The sequence below is a fragment of the Pelophylax lessonae genome (assembly GCF_965119305.1).
Source record: "Pelophylax lessonae genome assembly, chromosome: 3".
Taxonomy (NCBI): Eukaryota; Metazoa; Chordata; class Amphibia; order Anura; family Ranidae; genus Pelophylax; species Pelophylax lessonae.
The window spans coordinates 112,303,253-112,324,322 of NC_138770.1; the positions used below are offsets into that span (position 1 = coordinate 112,303,253).

The 21,070-nt window shown below is 41.6% G+C and overlaps 1 protein-coding gene across 1 annotated transcript in view; it reads right to left on the minus strand.

Moving 5' to 3' along the window:
• The window catches only part of LOC309550105 (adhesion G protein-coupled receptor F5-like), a gene marked incomplete at its 5' end in the record, with an annotated part of 389,437 nt that overhangs the window by 309,153 nt on the left and 59,214 nt on the right, over nucleotides 1–21,070 (minus strand). Inside the window, one exon of the mRNA XM_082250562.1 lies at nucleotides 1,587–1,799. Coding sequence (XP_082106688.1) covers nucleotides 1,587–1,799 — 213 coding nt within the window. The remainder of the gene's footprint in view (nucleotides 1–1,586; nucleotides 1,800–21,070) is intronic.

The following is a 21,070-nucleotide window of genomic DNA, read 5'->3' on the forward strand; positions in this document are numbered from 1 at the left end:
AGAGACCTGAGGGAATAAACACAGGCTGATAACTGCCTTTGTTCTGCAGAAGGTAGGACTGTGCAGTGGAGGCAGAGATTGAAAGGGGCACTATGTTGTTAAAGAGGAAAGGGGGGCCATGACTGTAAGGAGGACTGTGATGGAGGCATGACTGCAAGGAGGACTGTGATAGGGGGGCATGACTGCAAGGAGGACTGTGATAGGGGGGAATGACTGCAAGGAGGACTGTGATAGGGGGGCATGACTGCAAGGAGGACTGTGATGGGGGGGGGGGCATGACTGCAAGGAGGACTGTGATAAGGGGGGCATGGCTGCAAGGAGGACTGTGATGGGGGGCCATAACTACAATAAGGACTGTGATGGGGAGCCATGACTGCACGAGCCAATGTGATGGGGGGGCTGACTGCAAGGGGCACTGTGATGGGGGGGGGGAGCTGTGATTGCTAGGGGCACTGTGATATAAAGGGAACTGCACTGTGCAGGGGCATAGTAATCATCAGTGCTGTCCCCTTTAGATCACAGTGCCCCTTTACAGTGCTGTAAAGGACTGTAGGACTGTTTTAAAGGGGGAACTGTGATGTAGAGGGGGACTGTGGACACTGATATAAAGGGGGGTTGTTAAACTCTAATACCCACCTCCCCTGTCCCCTGGTCCTGGAAAAATTGGCTACACCAAAAGTGGCCCCTGGTGACCAGTGTCCTGCGATGCATTACTCATATACATGTAATTGTGGTCTTTATTGGGAAGGTTCTGCCAGAGCCATCTATCGATGGCTACATATGGGTAATAACTCTGTTATCTCCTTATATAACTATACTATCTGTGTATAGTTCAGAGTTGTATAAACTGACTGATTGTCCTTTATGGTCAGATCCTGTTTTTTTTCATCCTAATGTTTCCTCTTTTAATGTCTTATTTTTTTCTCTCTTTTCTTCTCATGCTACTGTATGATTATCTGTTTTCTTTTTCTCTATTATAGTTGGTTGCCTGAAAACTCAATAAATATTGATTATACAGAAAGTGTAGCAAATAGGACAGCCCTTCTCATTTCCAGGCTGGAGGACACCCAACATCATATTGCTCTTTCCTCCTGATACCTACTATCCCTGGCCAATCCTCACAATTATTGGTTTTCAGTTATTTTATTCATGGACATTTTATGCTTACACAACCTATTACATTGTTATAATCTTTTTATATGGACTATAAACTGAAGGACTTATGAATAAATAGTTGTGGAACGAATCGTCTGGGTTTCCATTATTTCTTATGGGGAAATTCGCTTTGATATAAGAGTGCTTTGGATTACAAGCATGTTTCCCGAATGAATTATGCTCGCAATCCAAGGTTTTACTGTATCTGCTTTCTAACCTTTACTTTTACTGTTGTGACATTTCTCTTTGAAATAAACCTCCAAAATCTTTCACCCTTGCTGTTTTTCACTTATCGGTTGATGGAGAATGCGGGTTGTAACTTTTCATTTCTCTTCCTTTTTTCCCAAGGGTACAAAACAAACAGACATCATTGCTTGCATACAGCCTAACATCACTGATGTGTTTTAGAATAGTAGTAACCCTTAACTCACCTTTATCAGTATCAATAAAATTTCTTATCATCAGTGAATATTGCACCATTGTGCCTTGCAGACCAGAAGAGGTGTTGTATTTTTGATTGGCTGAAATTGGCGTTTTTGAGTTCAAATACCAGAGAATGTTGCCAGACACACTGAACATACAATTAATTGTTACTGTGTCTCCTTGGAAAATGGTGTCTGGAGAAACTGTTATATTTGACCTTGCTACAAGAAAAAAGAAAGACGTGATTAAAGCAAATGTCAACATAATCCCAAAAATGTCATATAAGCGTTAACATGGTGATGCAATTTCAAAAGTTTTGTTCACTTTTTTTAATCTGTAGTTTATACTAAAATAATACTGGGTAACCCTGTCATGAAGGTCCTTGTTCAGGCACTTCCATTTCCGGGTGACAGCTCTATCCTAATTGTACTCCCACATTGTTACCCTGTCACATGCCCCCTAGTTGAGGCTATAAGGGGAACACATTGTCCAGAAATGGTATTCAACTTTGCGACCGCCGACCATCAGGAAGCCAATCCAGAGCAATGATGTGCAGCTTTTGTTGAAGAGAGTTGTAGTGCATGTAGCTGGTGCATGAAAGCTGTGCTGTTACACCAATATGTAAGATATAATATAATGCATAATTGTGGTAATGTCTTTATATATTCGGTTATTATACTGCCATCTTATGGTTATTTTGTTTGTTGCACTTGCCTTTCTGTCTCTCTCTTCTGTGTTCCCTCCTGTCCCCTCCCAATTATGATGTATTTCCTGTTCCTGCTTCTTTATGCTTGTGGGGATAGAGATGGCCACATCTGTCTAGGCCTTTATACAATCTGCTCACATCCGGGAACACATTACCATGTTTTGACCTGCAGATACCATCCTTTAATCATCTGCCACATTTTGTTGCCTGCTATACCTACTGCTTGCAATAAAACCTACGTTGATGGAAAGAAACAGTTTCTGGTGAGTTCAGCTATCTGATACTGAATGTCCGCGGTGATTATATCTGCTTATACAGGCCAGGAATAGGTCTTACCAAGGGATAAGTCACTATTACAACAATTGGAGTCAGAATAGTCAAAACATGTAGTAGAATTCCTACAGCCTGCTGTGTAGATGTGTATGTTTAATCTTCAATCAAGCTCAGTGCCATCCGCCATCTTGTGAAAGCACATGGTCGCACAAGCTTACTGCAAGTCATCTATGAATGTAGAATACTGTTTCTCTGCATTGGACTGTGTTATCCCATCTGTCTAAACTGCTGTCTGTCTTCTTAAATAGAGAGTAACCGTCTTTTGCAAAACTTTAAAAAATTTGTACACAGGGCTTGGAGATCAACATTCAAAGCTGCTATTGTTGATCTCAAGGAGGAACTTGATTTGCTTATAAAGTGGCTGGGGCCAGAATCTGCAGATCATGTTAAAAGACTGAGAGCAGTACATGTTGACTACCCAGATGCAGGTCTTGCTGCTGCATGGGCAAGACTTGAACAAACCTATGGTAGCTCTGAAGCCATAGAAAATGCTCTATTCAAAAGACAGAAAAACTTTCCAAAAATAGCTAGTAAAGATCATCGCAAGCTTCAGGAACGAAGTGACCTCGTCATGGAGTTAGACTTGGCAAAGGCAGACCCTCGTCCACCTGGGCTAAGCTTTCTGGACACTGCTCATGGCGTGAATCCAGTGGTGTCTAAACTGCCATACAACCTGCAGGAGAAATGGGCACAACAGGGCTCAAGATATAGAAGAGACTATAATGTATACTTTCCTTCATTCTCATATTTTTGTAAGTTCACCAGTGAACAATCCTGGACGAGAAATGATCCCAGCTTTAGCTTTTGAGAGTCTAGCCTGTCTGCTTCATCATCATCATCATCATCATCATCAAGTTATGATAACAAAGCTAAACATAGAGACTTAAAGTGTAACTCCACTTTTGTTGAGAAAAAAACATTCCCCTCTGGGTGATCTCTGTACATTACAAGGATTTCAACAAACTTTGTTGCAGATTCCTACCTTTTGTTATTCTAAACAAATAATTATTTGTTCCTCTGTGCCGAGTGCATCAAGTGGGAGTGGTTTCATAATTATCTATCAGCTGTGGCAGCTGCATGGCTCTAATGAGGAAATCTGATGGCCTGTATCCCTTTGGATGTGTTCCTATTGCGAGTATCTCACCAAAAATGAAATTTTTGTTGCAGGGGATGTGAGAAATCTGACTTGTATCTTAGGCAGACTTCTGGGAAAGACAATTGGTTTGCCAATCACACAAGCAGGAAATTATGTTCCTGGGGTGTGCTCAGTACACATTCTGTGTACAGAACCGCTCCAGGTAGCCATATTGCATTGCATTTTCAGAAAATTACAACAGCTGCAGATTGAAAAGGAAAGATCATTTTTAATAACATTCAATTACAATATGATTTGTGATGCAACTGTATACACTATATTGTTTTTTCTTTATTTGCTGATTTTTTTCCCCCACAAAAGTGGAGTTAACCTTTTAAATAGAGCTGTATCTACTAAAAAGACAGACATCTCACCTCCCGTATCCTCTGCTGCCCAACAGAGTGGTACAGGTGATAGAGATAAAGATCCTAATCATCAGTGCCCTAATCACTACAAACCTCACCCTCTTGAGAAATGTTGTGGGCTTAGGACAAAGACTATCCAAGAACGCAGGGAGATTCTGCAGAAACTTGGAATATGCTATAGGTGCTGTGCTTCCTATGACCATTTTGCTAAAGATTGTAAAGCTGTCATCAAGTGCACAGACTGTAGTAGTAACAAACACGTGACAGCTATGCATCCTGCCAAACTTCCAGACAATCCACAAAAGCAGTCTACATTGCTCCTCGCCATGATTTGAAGCAGGGTTCAACAAAGCCATGCTCCACCCACAACAAATGTTTCATCTTCATTTACTGAAGTCTGTGGAGAAGGATCAAGCCACAAATGCTGTGCCAATGTAGGTCTAGTCAAAATATATCCAAAGGACCAACCTGAGAAAGCTACCAGGATATATGTCATAATAGATGAGCAAAGCAACAGATCCCTGGTTCAACCTAAATTTTTTGAGATCTTTGGCATAAAGGGACATGCAACACCATATATTCTCAACACCTGTTCTGATCGCGTAGAAACCTCTGGCAGAAGGGCCGATGGGTTCATGGTTTCCCATATCAAGGTGAAGAAAGGCATACCCTTACCAACATTAGTTGAGACATTAGTTGAGTGTGACCAAATACCAGACAACAGGGAAGAGATTCCTACTCCAGAAGCTGCGTAGCATCATCCCTACTTAAGGCACCTGGTTACCGAGATTCATCCTATGTAAATGGGTGCTGAAATCTTAGTCTTGCTGGGAAGAGACATTCTCAGAGTACATAAAGTATGTCAGCAGTGCAATTGATCTGACAACGCCCCATATGCACAAAGATTTGATCTAGGCTGGGTGATAGTGGTCGATGTATGCTTGAACAGAATGCGCATGCCTTCTGAGATCAACTCCTTTAGACTCATGTACTAAGAAATGGGCGTGCATCTCACTTCAGACAATGCCCTCATCATTATGAAGTGAAAGAGAAGCCGCTTGACATCATCCAAGTATCTGATGTTATTCCCATTCCTTGTGATTACAACTTAGGTAGCACAGTGTTTTGTACTACACATGACCACAACAGAATAGCCTTGTCAATTGAAGATAGAGAGTTCATTACAATAATGGACAGTGAATTCTTCAAGGATGAATCTAACAGCTGTGTTGCACCATTACCTCTTTGTGCTGCAAGAGTTTGACTTCCAAACAATTGTGAACAAGCTTTGTCCAACTCACTTCAGCGAACACTAAATAACTGGCCTGAAATGAAGGACCACTTCATTGCCTTTATGAAAAGGATCTTTGACAATGATCATGCTGAGCCAGCTCCACCACATCTAGAACATGATGAGTGCTGTTATCTGCCTTTCTTTGGAGTGTATCATCCATGTAAACCAAAGAAAATCAGGGTAGTGTTTGACTCCAGTGCCAAGCATCAAGGGGTATCTCTGAATGATGTTCTCCTCACTGGTCCTAACATAACCAACAACCTTGTAGGAGTACTTATGAGATTCAGAAGAGAGCCAGTTGCCATAACTGCTGACATTGAACAAATTTTCCTTTGCTTCATAGTAAGAGAAGACCATAGGAACTTCCTAAGGTTTCTGTGGCACCGTGACAACAACATAAACAATGAAGTGATTGAATACCGCATGAAATTACATGTCTTTGGAAACAGTCCCTCAACGGCTGTTGCTACATATGGCCTACTAAGGACTGCTCTTGATGGTAAAAAGGAGTATGGCGCAGATGCTCAACACTTTGTTGAGAGAGACTTCTACATGGACGATGGACTCAAATCCTTACCTACAGATGAAGAAGCCATAGACCTGCTCCAAAGGACTTAATGTATGCCTTCTGAGGTCAACCTAAGACTCCATAAGATTTCCTCAAACAGTGCTGCTGTGATGAAAGCCTTTCAGCCTAGCAATCATGCCACATGATTTAAGGATTTAAATCTGGGAATGGACATGCCTCCTGTTCAGAGAAGTTTGGGCTTACGGTGGAACTTATTAAAAGACACTTCCGGCTTTCAAGTCAACGCTGCAGACAAGCCATTCACCAAACGTGGTGTTTTGTCAGCGGTGAACAGCCTATACGATCCACTGGGATTTGTGGCTCCCATCACCATGCAAGGTAAATCCCTATTAAGACAGCTATTGGAGACTATTCAAGATTGGGATGCTCCAATACCAACAGACAAATATTCAAAGTGGGAGTCCTGGAGACAATCTCTAATTCTCTACATGCCTTAGATGGAATTGACATACCATACTGCTACACTTTAACATCCCTTGCTGCAAGTCAGACAAAAGAGATTCACATCTTCTCAGGCGCATGCACTGAGGCCATAGCAGCTGTAGGACCTGAATTCCTGCTAGATTATACAGAAGAAACTTCAGCTGAGGTCTTCAGTCTTCTAGATCCTGACAAAGATCCAGAGTCTCCAACCATCCTTACTCCGGCTACTCTTATTACCCAGAGGCTTGGGTCTGTTCCTATTCCACCTGGAGACTTTAAAGTGGGGAGCAATGGAAGTGAGTACAACACCTTGCCAACCGCTTCTGGAATCGTTGGAAGATAAAGTATCTTTCTCTTCTGCAAGGATGCAAAAAATGGCAACATCTGAATCCTAACCGTCAAGTTGGAGATCTTGTTCTCAAGGACCAGCAAGCCGAAATAATTGATTGGCCCATGGGACTCATTGTAAACACCATTCCTAGCGATGATGGTATTTTTGGTTGCCAGGAACTGTAAAGACTTTCCTTAGACCCATTACAGAACTTGTTTTACTCTTGCCTTTTGGAGACTAAACTTCCTTCTTGGGTTTGTTGGATCCAGTTTCTGTCACTAGAAGAATGTGCCTTGGACTTTGATTGACACATTTTCATGCCTTATCTAGGTATTGTTGTTGCAAATATATGCATGTTTTTCCTCGACTTTCAGGTCTTCAAGACAACTGCAAATTGCACTTTTGTTTATTTGCATAACTATCTTTATGATTAACATAGTGGTATTTACAATACCAGACGGGCAGTGTGCCATTACACCAATATGTAAGATATAACATGCATAGTTGTGGTAATAGCTTTATATATTTTGTTATTATACTGCCATCTTGTGGTTATTTTGGTTGTTGCACTTGCTTTTCTGTCTCTCTCTTCTGTGTTTTCCTCCTGTCCCCTCACATTTATGATGTATTTCCTGTTCCTGCTTCTTTTATGCTTGTTGGGATAGAGATGGCCACATCTGTCTAGGCCTTTATACAATCTGCTTGAATCCGGGAACATATTACCATGTTTTGACCTGCAGATAACATCCTTCAATCATCTGCCACATTTTGTTGTCTGCTATACCTACTGCTTGCAATAAAACCTACGTGGATGGAAAGAAACGGTGTCTAGTGAGTTTAGCTATCTGATAATGATTGCCCGCGGTGATTGTATCTGCTTATAAAGGCCAGGAATAGGTCTCAGCAAGGAATAAATCACTATTACAACAATTGGAGTCAGAATAAAATCTATCATCATGATTGGTGAAGTGTTTCTGCTAAAAGGCTGGCTATACACTCGCTATACAGTGCATCCGGAAGGTATTCACAGAGCTTCACATTTTCCACATTTTGTTATGTTACAGCCTTATTCCAAAATGAATTAAATGGATTATTTTCTTTCTTTCTTTCTACAAACAATACCCGATAATAACAATGTGAAATAAATTAGTTTAAAATCCTTTGCAAATTTATTAAAAATAAAAAATGATCCCAGGTAGATAATTATTTACAGCCTTTGCTCATTCTTTGTTGAAGCCCCTTTGGCACCAATTACAGCCTCAAATCTTTTTGAGTATGATGCTACAAACTTGGCACACCTATTTTTGTGAAATTTCTCCCATTCTTCTTTGCAGGACCTCTCAAGCTCCTTCATGTTGGGTCAATGCAAAGCCATCTTTAGATTTCTCCAGAGATGTTAAATCTGATTCAAGTCTGGGTTCTGGCTGGGCCACTCATGGACATTCACAATGTTGTCCAGTAGCCACTCCTTTGTTATCTTGGCTGTGTGCTTAGGGTCATTGTCTGTTGGAAGATGAACCTTGCCGCAGTCTGAGGTCCAGAGCGCTCTGGAGCAGGTTTTCATCAAGGATGTCTCTGTACATTGCTGTATTCATATTTCCCTCGATTCTGACTAGTCTCCTAGTTCCTGCCATTAAAAAACATCCCCACAGCATGATGCTGCCACCACCATTCATCACTGTAGGGATGGTATTGGCCAGGTAATGAGCAGATGCCTGGTTTCCTCCAGCCATACAGGCCAAAGAGTTCAATCTTTGTTTCATCAGACCAGAGAATTTTGTTTCTCATGGTCTTAGAGTCTTTCAGGTGCCTTTTGGCAAACACAAGACGGGCTGTCATGTGCCTTTTACTAAGGAGTGGCTTCCGCCTGGCCACTCTACCATACAGGCTTGATAAGTGGAGTGCTGATGGTTGTTCTTCTGTAAAAAATATACTGGAGCTGTGTCAGAATTACCACCGGTTCTTGGTCACCTCCCTGACAAAGGCCCTTCTCCCCCGATCGCTCAGTTTGGCCAGGGGGCCTGCTCTAGGAAGAATCCTGGTGGTTCCAAACTTCTTCTATTTATGAATGATGGAGGCCAGTGTGCTTATTGGGACCTTCAATGCTGCAGAAATTTTTCTGTACCCTTTCCCAGATTTTTGCCTCGATACAATCCTGTCTTTGAGGTCTACAGACAATTCCTTGGACTTCATGGCTTGGTTTGTGCTCTGACATGCACCGTTAATTGTATAACCTTTATATAGACATGTGTGTGCCTTTCCAAATCATATCCAATCAACTGAATTTACCACAGGTGGACTCCAATCAAGTTGTAGATAAATCTTAAGGATGATCAGTGGAAACAGGATGTACCTGAGCTCAATTGTGAGTGTCATGGCAAAGGCTGTAAATACTTATGTACAAGTGATTTTTTTATTTTTAATAAATTTGCAAAGATTTAAAACAAACTTCTTTCCTGTTGTCATTATGGGGTATTGTCTGGAGAATTTTGAGGAAAAAAACGAGTTGTATCTATTTTGGAATAAGGCTGTAACATTACAAAATGTGGAAAAAGTGAAGTGCTGTGAATATTTTTCAGATGCACTTTACATCAATGATGTACTTAAGCAGATGTTAAATCTGGTTGGATGTAACTACTTTTCAGCTGACAGTTTTCTGCCTAGCTCCTTCAATTTTTCAATCAAGGAATGTTTGGCAGGAGACAGCCAACAGAGCCACCCACCAAGAGAATTTTGACTGGTTCCTGAGGAACAGGCCAAAATGCATACAGTGTATATCCAGCTTAAAATGTTTCTGAAGCCAAAAGTTTTTTTTTTTTTTTTTTTTTTTTAAGTTGCTCATGCACTACTTGCCTTTAAAGTGATTGTAAAGTATTGTTTTTAAAAACAAAACAAAAAACAAACATGTTATACTTACCTCCTCTGTGCAGTTGGTTTTGCACAGGGCAGCCCGGATCCTCCTCTTCTCGGGTCCCTCGTTGCTGCTCCTGGCCCCTCCCTCCTGTTGAGTGCCCCCACAGCAGGTTGCTATGGGGGCACCCGAGCTGAGCTGAAGCTCCGTGTGTCCATTTAGACACGGAGCTCCTGTTCGGCTCCACATCCTCTCTCTCCTGATTGGCTAACTGACTTTGATTGACAGCTGTGGGAGCCAATGGTGCTGCTGCTCTGTCTCAGCCAATCAGGAGGGAGAGTCCCAGACAGCCGAGGTGACTCGTGGACATCGCTGGCTAGAGATGGGGCTCAGGTAAGTATTAGGGGGTGCTGAGGAGGCTGCTACACACAGAAGGTTTTTTATCCTAATGCATAGACTGCATCAAGATAAAAAACCTTCTGACTTTACAACTCCTTTAAAGCGGAGTTCCGGCCTCAAATACCTTTTTTAATTAAAAATACCCCTATAATACTAATCCATCGCCCTTTACAGAACCGCCATTTTCATACTTACAAGGTGTACAGTATTGGATTTTAGTCAAAATCTTACTTTTAAAAACGCTGTCTGGGCGCGGCCATCTTGGATGTGGACATCTGAAGCCGCAGTGTAATCTGCTATGTCCTTCTTCCTGATTTCAGGAAGTGTTCTGGGAGTTCTTCCCGATTCCAGCCTCCTGGGAGTGATGATAAACAGCTCCCAGGGTGCAATGCAAAGGCGAAAGTGATGTCGGTGGCCGCGGCCACAGAGGGGGGAGAAGGAGGAAGTACAATCAAAAATGCCCTGAAAATAAGGTAAAGGACCCCCCGACAAAAAATTGAAAATGCCCAATTGTTGATCAGCATAGCGAGCACTCCAGGAATCACTAAAGTTGCAAAATAGGCCGGAACTCCGCTTTAAGGTAACAAACCTTCCTCTCCCCCCCCCTCCCCCTCAATACTTACCAGAGTCTTGTATCGATCCAGTGCTGTGCCCATCTGCAGCAGCGCTGGTTCTCTCTCTCTCTCACAATCAGTAGGGGAAGCCATTGGCTCCTACTGCTGTGAATCAAATAACGTCAGTAGGAAGCAAGGTGAGAGCCGAGCTCCGCTGTGTGTGTGTCTTTAGATTCACACAGCAACAGCCCAGCTTGACATCAAGCCCACAGGTACGCCACTATAGGAGCCCAGGCTGGGGAACCCAGAAGTTAGGTTTAGGGCTGCTCTGTGCAATATAGTTGCACAAAGCAGGTAAGTATATAGGTAAGAGAGGACTTAGGTAAATGTTTAGGGAGGGGGTGGAGGTAGCAGGTAATGGAAGTTTTTTTTTTTACCTTTTAATGTAGAGAATGCATTAAGGTAAAAACCTTTTGAGTTTAGAACCACTTTATTGTCTTAGTCTAGGGTGATAATGCTGCTCAAAGATTCAGTATGGTAAGTTGTCACCCTAGGACAGAAAAGGAAGTGTGTTAGTGGCAGGATCGCCCAAATAAAAATAAAGGAAGGACAAAGAAGCCTGGAAAAAGAAAGCTAATGCAAAAATCACAGCTAAGGACTGGTAAGCTGAAATATATTATATTTTTGTTTCTGGGTTTAGATACACTCTTCACCACTTGCCAACCAGCCGTCGCATTCATACGGCGGCAGGTCGGCAGGTTCCCGCAAATCGCCGTACCTGTACTGCGGTTTGTGGGAGCGCTCCTGTGGGCACCTGTGTGCTGCCAGAGGTGCACGCCTGCGCTCACTCGACAGCGGGGAAGCTGAGGCGTGGGGCCGGCGGCCAGGATTGCCAACGGCTGCCTGCGATCGCTCCCCGTGAAGAGAGAACGGCTGTTCTCTCTAGTGTCAACACAGAGCCCCTGTGTCCCTGCTATTTAGGAACACAGGTCTCTGTGTTGATATTACAAGCCGACCCCCCCTCCCACAATTAGAAAACACCCCCTAGGCTCACACTTAACCCTTTGATCGCTCCTGGGTTAACCCCTTCACTGCCAGTGTCATTATTACAGTAACAGTGCATATTTTTAGCACTGATTACTGTGGTAATGTCAATGGTCCCCCCAAAAGTGTAAAAAATGTCAGTTAGGGGTCCGATCTCTCCGCCGCAATGTCGCGGTCCCGCTAAAAATTGCAGATCGCCACCATTACTAGTAAAAAATAAATAAAAAAATAATAATGACATAAATCATTCCCCTAGTTCGTAGATGCAATAACTTTTGCACAAATCAATCAAACTACGCTTATTGGGATTTCTTTTTTGCCAAAAATATGTAGCAAAGTACAAATTGGCCTAAAATTATGAAAAAATTAGATTTTTAATTTTTTTTTTTTTTTTGGGAATGTTATATAGCAGAAAGTGAAAAATATTGTTTTGTTTTTCAGAATTGTCGCTCTTTTTTTGTTTATAGCTCAAAATATAAAAATTGCACAGGTGATTAAATACCCCCAAAGAAAGCTCTATTTGTGGGAAAAAAAGGATATCAATTTTTTTTGGGTACAGTGTCGCTTGACCGCGCAATTGCCCGTTAAAGTAACGCAGTCACAAAATATGGCCTGGTCATTAAGGGGGAAAACCTTCCCATCCAGAAGTGGTTTAATATTATTTCAAAAATGGACTAGATACATTGACAATATTAAATTAAAACCCATTTGAAGAAAAACTGGGCAAGTAGTGAAAAAATTGAAACTTCTAGTAGAAATAGTAAAAATCTTTATAAAAGTTAATATATGACATGTTCATACTCCTGCACTCAATTACTTTCTTACCTTAAGGCTCCGTTCACATGTCAGCGTATGGATCGGGGGCAGAACCGCCGCGGTTCCGCCCGCGATCTGGAGATTATTGCAAATCGCGGGACGCCTGTGCATTGCCCGTTGATTTGCAATAGCCCCCCAAATGCTGAGCGATGTTGCCGCGATTTCCGCCTGCCGAATCGCGGTAACATCGCGCAAAAAAAAAATTGCGGGACGCATTACGCCCAAAAAAGTACAAGAGCTTCTTTGGAGCGTATTGCGTCCCGTGATTTTTTTTGCGCGATGTTACCGCGATTTGGCAGGCGGAAATCGCGGCAACATCGCTCAGCGTTTGGGGGGCTATTGCAAATCAACGGGCAACGCACAGGCGTCCCGCGATTTGCAATAATCTCCGGATCGCGGGCGGAACCGCGGTGGTTCTGCCCACGATCCATGCGCTGACATGTGAACGGAGCCTAACACAATTTAACTTTTTTACAGAACAGCTACATTGTCAGCTAGACACTCTGAGAATTTGTACAGCCTGAAGAAGACTGCATTAGGCATACAGGGTCAATGTCAGTGCTGGCTGGGATGACCAGAAGCCAAGCTAAGCAAATTCTCTCTACTGCACAGAGAAAACACACATTACCAGTCCCTGCGCAGATCCTGGAGATTGATTCTCAAGCTGGGGACTCTTGTAATATGGCCTGTGGTGAAACACATGAATGAAGTGTGGCAGCTCTCCTAACCCTCCATAGGATATGAGGCAAAGAAGCTGTACAAAAAATAGTTGAGATCTGAAGAAGGAGGCTACGCCTCCGAAACGTTGTCCTTAGCAACCCCATGCAAGTCATGCTCTGGGTCCCGATCGGGGAGTCTCCCTCTGCTTAACCGCATTGTCAGTTTCTCTGGCGGCTACAGCATCCGGCTCCTGGACAGTGTGCGGCGGCGGCTGGACCGTGCGCAGGCGCACCACATCGAGTCTCCTTGAGTAATCCGAGGCGGTTGGCTTAGCCGTACGATACTCACTGATCAGTGCAGGACGAACAGCTGAGCCGCCGGGGCTAGGAGGAGAGAGCCCTGTAAAGATCATCGGGGGATATTTATTTCCATGCACGACTTCCTATCTGTTTGTGAGTACCTGTTTTTATGGCTTCTATTAACTTCAAATAGTAGCGCTCTGTTCCTTTATTTTTTGTACAGTCTCTTTACTGCACAGCCTGCAAAGAGGATCTGTGACTAGTTACAATGATGCTGAAGTCTCCTCCTGTACATTTGATGTCAATTCTTCTTGATTGGAAATATCACAGGAGGCATAGGGTAAGTTTTAACAACAGCCTCTGCAGCCCTTGAAGGGTATCTAAACCACAAAACAAAAATGTAATATATTGCAGGTTATATTTACTGTTCTCTTTCAAGGAAACAAGAAAGAGAATATTGACGACGTGCAGAATGTATAGACAAATAACATGGCAGTGGAAATCCCCACCAGGCATTTCTCAAACAGAGGCTTCAAGTTCTTTTCATTCCTAAATGTTATATAACCTGTTTTTTTTTTATCTTCCTCATTTCATGGTGCTGTTTACAGAAAATAAACTTGGAGGATAGTACGGAGCTTTGGGGTTACATTCCTTTTATAGTTTTTTTATTTTTATTGAGGTACAATATGTTAACAGATAGATAGAAAAATGATCAGAAAAGGGAGGTGTTAATCATCTTGCAGTGTATGTTAATCCTAGAAATGAACTTCTCTTCTTTGCACCATTTTGATCTGTTAGATATGCAATTGGAAAAATGTTGTTATATCTATTTGATAAGTGCAAAAAAATACCTGTTGCTCCTGCAAAATATCTAATGAGCGCATAACTTCCTGTTGGAGCTGACCATACAGTTCCCATGCTGCACAAAAATCCGAAGGAATTCTTACCTTCCTGGCCAGTTTACCCATGTGAACTACAGAACACCTCCCCCTTATGTTGCAATGTATTACATTTTTATTGTTAACTTTTGGTACGTTTTAATTTAGATTGAGAATCTGCAGCCCCAATACACTGCTGGATTCCCTCCCATACACATTACCTTTTCAGAAAAGAGGAAAAAAAATAGATTTTTAATTTCAACTTACCTGTAAAATCCATTTCTTGAAGTACATCACAGGACACAAAGCCATTAATCATAACATAAGGGTTATATAGCCACCTATAGGTGAAGGACACTGGCAACCAATCAGAATTGATGACCCCCCTATATAACCCTTCCCACACAGGAAGTACCTCAGTTTTGTAGCAAGCAATAAAAGACACCATAGACGAGGGGAGGGACCTCTGTGTCCCGTGATGTACTTCAAGAAATGGATTTTACAGGTAAGTAGGAATTAAAAATCCATTCTTCTTTTCGTACACAGAGCCATTAATCATAACATATGGGATGTCCCAAAGCAATGCATCCGAGGGGAGGGAGACACAAAAAAAAATAACGCCATCCAACCCTTAACAGAAGGATTACACTCCCACCTGTAGAACACTGCGGCCAAAAGCAGACTCCTCCAGACGAGTGAACGTATGCACCGACAACCAGGTCGCGGCCTTGCAAATCTGAGCCATAGAGACTTGATGGCGATGTGCCCAAGAGGCACCTACTCCGCTGGTACAATGTGCCTTTGCAGAAAAAGGTGGAACCTTTCCTACTAAACCATACGCCTGGATAATAACCTGGCGAATTCAACAAGAAATCGTAGATTTAAATGCTGCCAACCCCTTTCTGGGCCCTTCTGCCAGCACAAAAAAGCTGTCAATCTTTCGAATCTGAGCGGTCTTCTTTAACCACTTTAAGACCGGAGGATTTTCCTGCTTAATAAACCAGGCCACTTTTTTCAACTTGACAATTTCCCCACAAATAGAGCTTTCTTTTGGTGGTATTTGATCACCTGTGTGATCAATTTTGAAAAAATAACAATATTTTTCACATTTTTTTATATGAAATTCCCCCCCAAAAAATGTAAAAATCAGAATTTTTTAACATTTTAGGCCAATTTGTTTTCTGCTACATATGTTTGGTAAAAAAAATCGCAATAAGCGTATTTTGATTGGTTTGCGCAAAAGTTATCGCAGGTAATAACTACGGGAAAGATTTATGTAATTTGTCATTTTTATTGTTTTTTTTTTTTAACGAGTAATGGCGGCGATCTGCGATTTTTTTTTGCGGGACTGCGACATTGCGGCGGACAGATCGGACCCTTGACTGACATTTTTGACACTTTTGGGGGGACCAGTGACATTACTACAGTAATCAGTGCTATAAATATGCACTGTTACTGTAAAAATGACACTGGCAGGGAAGTGGTTAACTTTGGATGTCACCAGAATACATACAGGAAAATAAGCTGACTTTATGGATGGCCTTTCGAATGGTTTCTGAAGATCGCTTCACTTATTGCGTTTGCTATATTTAGAATCATCTTAACAACAGAAGGTGGGGCACCATTTGAGCAAAACCCAGTAACACCAGGGGACCGAGGGGCTAGCGTGGAGGCAACCCTATAACCAGGACCAGACCCAGATCCATAGGCAAAGAAAGACCCATAGAGGGATATTGCAGGATCTCCAGGACCATCTATATTGCTGTGCAGAGCTCGCTACCCCTTCCCAGGGGAAAGCATTGTGGTGAGTGCATTTCTTATAGGGGCACTGCATCACTGCACCGTGCACAGTTGAGTAAGAATTAAGAGCACAGTAATACCGTAGCACTTACCCTTTTGGCTTCTTATACACTTGGATACTAGCACCACCTTAGACTTCTACTTGGATTTCTTATTGTACTAAGCGGCTGTCAGTGGACATTGGGACTTTACAATATATTTTGATCTGATTTGTGCAATTTTTATTCACTTAATATTTATATATTTATTCTCTATTATATCTGGCAATTTAGGGGATATTTACTTGTTCTTCAGCTTGACACTACAGCACTTTATATATTTATTCATAATATTTACTTATTTCAATTTAACCACTTTACAACCGGAGGATTTTGCTGTCTTCCGTCCAGACCACTTTTTGTGCTTCGGCACTGTGCGACTTTAACTGACAATTGTGCGGTCATGCAATGTGGTACCCAAACGAAATTTACGTCCTTTTTTTCCCACAAACAGAGCTTTCTTTTGGTGGTATTTGATCACCTCTGCGCTTTTTATTTTTTGCGATATTAATAAAAAAAGAGCGAAAATTTTGCAAAAAAATGACATTTTCAACTTTGTCTTTTAAAAAATATCCAATATACTCAATTTATGTCATTTTTTTTGGCCAAAATATATTTAGCTACATGTCTTTGACAAAAAAAAATTCAATGAGCGTATTTTTATTGGTTTGCGCAAAAGTTATAGCGTCTACAAACTATGGTGTAAATACTGAAATTTTACGCAGCTTTAATTTCTGACTGCCTATCTCAATTCATGAAGTGCTAAAATGGCAGGGCAGTACAAGACCCCCCCAAATTACCACTTTTTGGAAAATAGACATCCTAAGGAATGTTCTGAGAGGCATGTTGAGCTCATTGAATATTTAATTTTTTTGTCACAGGTGTTTGAAAAATGAATAAAAAAAATTTTTTTTTTTTTTAACACAAAGTTGTCACTAAAAGATAAATTTCTCACACATGCCATGGGTATATGTGTAAATACACCCCAAAATATATTCTGCTGCTTCTCCTGAGTACAGGGATACCACATATGTGAGACTTTTTGGGAGCCTAGCTGTGTACGGGACCCCGAAAATCAATCTCCATCTTTAGGTTTTCTAATGGCGTAAATTGCTGATTTTACTCCTCACTACCCATCACAGTTTCGGAGGCCCTGAAATTTCAAGATAGCACAAAACCCCCCAAATGACCCCATTTTGCAAAGTAGACACCCCAAGCTATTTGCTGAGAGGCATGGTGAGTCCATGGAATATTTTATATTTTGCCACAAGTTTTGGGAAAATTACAATTTATTTATTTATTTATTTTTTAACACAAAGTTGTCACTAAAAGATAAATTTCTCACACATGACATGGGTATATGTGGAATGACACCCCAAAATACATTCTGCCGCTTCTCCTCAGTATGGGGATACCCCATGTGTGAGACTTTTTGGGAGCCTAGCTGTGTACGGGACCCCGAAAATGAATCTCCATCTTTAGGTTTTCTAATGGCGTAAATTGTTGATTTCACTCCTGACTACCCATCACAGTTTCGGAGGCCCTGAAATTTCAACATAGCACAAAACCCCCCCAAATGACCCCATTTTGCAAAGTAGACACCCCAAGCTATTTGCTGAGAGGCATGGTGAGTCCATGGAATATTTTATATTTTGCCACAAGTTCCGGGAAATATATTATTATTATTTTTTTTTTTTGTTTTTTTACACAAAGTTGTCACTAAATGATATATTGCTCACACATGCCATGGGTATATGTGAAATGACACCCCAAAATACATTCTGCTGCTTCTCCTGAGTACAGGGATACCACATGTGTGAGACTTTTTTGCAGTCTAGCCGAGTACAGGTCCTCGAAAGCCAACCCCCACTTTCAGGCTTTCCAAGGGCGTAAATTGTTGATTTCACTCCTGACTACCTATCACAGTTTCGGAGGCCATGAAATGCCAAGACAGCACAACCCCCCCCCCCCCCCCCAAATGACCCCTTTTCGGAAAGTAGACACCCTAAGCTATTTGCAGAGAGGCATGTTGGGTGTTTTGCAGATCTCACTTTTTGTCACAAAGTTTTGGAAATTGAAAAAAGAGGAAAAAAAATGCATTTTCCTGTTTTTTCTTCATTTTCCAAAAAAAAATGAGAGATGCAAAATACTCACCATGCCTCTCAGCAAATAGATTAGAGTGTCTACTTTGCAAAATGGGGTCATTTTGGGGGGTTTTGTGCCATCTTGGCGTTTCATGGCCTTCAAAAGTGTGATAGGTAGTAAGGAGTGAGATCAACAATTTACGCCCTTAGAAAGCCTGAAGGTGGGGAGTGTTTTTCCGGGTCCTGTACGCGGCTAGACTGCAAAAAAGTCTCACACATGGGGTATCCTTGTACTCAGGAGAAGCAGCAGAATGTATTTTGGGGTGTCATTTCACATATACCCATGGCATATGTGAGCATTATATCATTTACTGACAACTTTGTGTAAAAAAAAAAAAAAAAATAATAATTTTCCTGAAACTTGTGGCAAAATATAAAATATTCCATGGACTCATCATGCCTCTCATCTAATAGCTTGGAGTGTCTACTTTGCAAAATGGGGTCATTTGGGGGGGGTTTGTGCCATTTTGGCATTTCATGGCCTTCAAAAGTGTGATAGGTAGTAAGGAGTGAGATCAACAATTTACGCCCTTAGAAAGCCTGAAGGTGGGGAGTGGTTTTCCGGGTCCTGTACGCGGCTAGACTGCAAAAAAGTCTCACACATGGGGTATCCTTGTACTCAGGAGAAGCAGCAGAATGTATTTTGGGGTGTCATTTCACATATACCCATGGCATATGTGAGCATTATATCATTTACTGACAACTTTGTGTAAAAAAAAAAAAAAAAATAATAATTTTCCTGAAACTTGTGGCAAAATATAACATATTCCATGGACTCATCATGCCTCTCATCTAATAGCTTGGAGTGTCTACTTTGCAAAATGGGGTCATTTGGGGGGGTTTTGTGCCATTTTGGCATTTCATGGCCTTCAAAAGTGTGATAGGTAGTAAGGAGTGAGATCAACAATTTACGCCCTTAGAAAGCCAGAAGGTGCGGATTGGTTTTCCGGGTCCTGTATGCGGCTAGACTGACAAAAAGTCTCACACATGGGGTATCCCTGTACTCCGGAGAAGCAGCAGAATGTATTTTGGGGTGTCATTTCACATATACCCATGGCATGCGTGAGCAATATATTATTTAGTGACAACTTTGTGTAAAAAAACAAAAAAAACAAATTGTCATGTTCCTGAAACTTAGGGCAAAATATAAAATACTCCATGGACTCAATATGCCTCTCAGCAAATAGCTTTGGGTGTCTACTTTCCAAAAAGGGGTAATTTGGGGGGTGTTTGAACAGTCCTGGCATTTTATGCTCAATTTTAGCAACACATCACCCACTCTTCTAACCACTTGAAAACCAAGCCTTTTCTGTGAGTTTTTGTTTACATGAAAAAATATTTTTTTTTCACAAGAAAATTACTTTGAACCCCCAAACATTATATATTTTTTTAAAGAAGAGGCCCTACAGAACAAAATGGTGGATGTTGCAATTTTTTTTGTTACACGGTATTTGCGCACACATTTTCCAAACGCAATTTTTGCGTAAAAAAAACACTTTTTTTTATTTTTAATGCAGAAATACACTATATAATTCCAAATTGTTTGGTAAAATTTAAAAGATGATCTTATGCCGAGTTCATAGACACCTAACATGACATGCTTTAAAAATTGCGCACGCCCGTGCCGTGGCAACAAACTACATACGGTTTTAAAAGCCTTTAAAAGTCTTTACAGGTTACCACTTTGGACTTACAGAGGAGGTCTACCACAACAATTACTGCCCTCGACCTGGCGTTCACGGCGATACCTCACATGCATGCTGAAATTGCGGTTTACATATGACACTAGACCAACGCTTGTGCGCGCATTTGCGCGCAAGCACGGGGGGTCAGGGGGGCTTGATTTTTTTTTTTTTTTTTTTAATTTGCTTTCTTATGTTATTTTGACACCTTTTCTTTCATTTTTTTTTTCTTTAATCATTTTTATTGTTATCACGGTGAATTTAAATTTCCTCTATGATAGCAATCTGTAGTGACAGGTACTCTTTTTAAAAAAAATGGGGGTCTTTTATACTCTAGATCTTTCCTCTGACCTTAACGCATCTGACCATACCAAAATTGGTGTGATAAAATACTTTCCCAATTTCCCAATGGCGCTGTTTATTTCTGGCGAAACAGAAGTCATGAAATGCTCGTAGCCTCCGGCATCTTAGGCCATAGAGATGATTGGAGCCATTCTCATCTCCAATCAGCTCTATGGTTAGATAATTGAACCACCGGCTGCACTCTCGGGTTAACCGGTGGGACAGGAGAGCCCGAGAAAAACTGTGGAAGGCAGCGGAAGGCGGCAGGAGGGGGGGGGAGTCCCCTCCCACTGCATGTAAAAGCAGTCTAGCGGCCAATTATCCGCTAGGATTGCTTTTACATGTAAGCCGACCGCTTGCTGTAAAAAACGATACCAAGATGATGCCTAAATCTGCAGGCATCATCCTGGTATAACCCCTCAAAGTCCAGCAACGTACCAGTACATTGCTGGTCTTTGTTTGGCATATAGGTTTTTTTTTTTTCATGCAGCCTGTGGGCTGAACGAAAAAAAAGAGAACCTATCAGAAATCAGCACAGGAATAATGCGTAGTATTGCTCATCATTAACCGCCCAAACAACCACCCACTGAATTAAATGATGGGTATACACGACACTATCCACGTATACCAAAATAGGATTTTAACTGCAGTGCTGAAATCAGAAAATCACCACAGCTGCTATCAGCAAAGGTATCCATATATGCTGAGCGCAAACGCTGTTTGTGTCAGAATATATAAAATCAATGCATGGTAGCCGACGAGTACCTGCAAGAGAAACAGGTCACAAAAGAATGAAAAAACAAACAAAG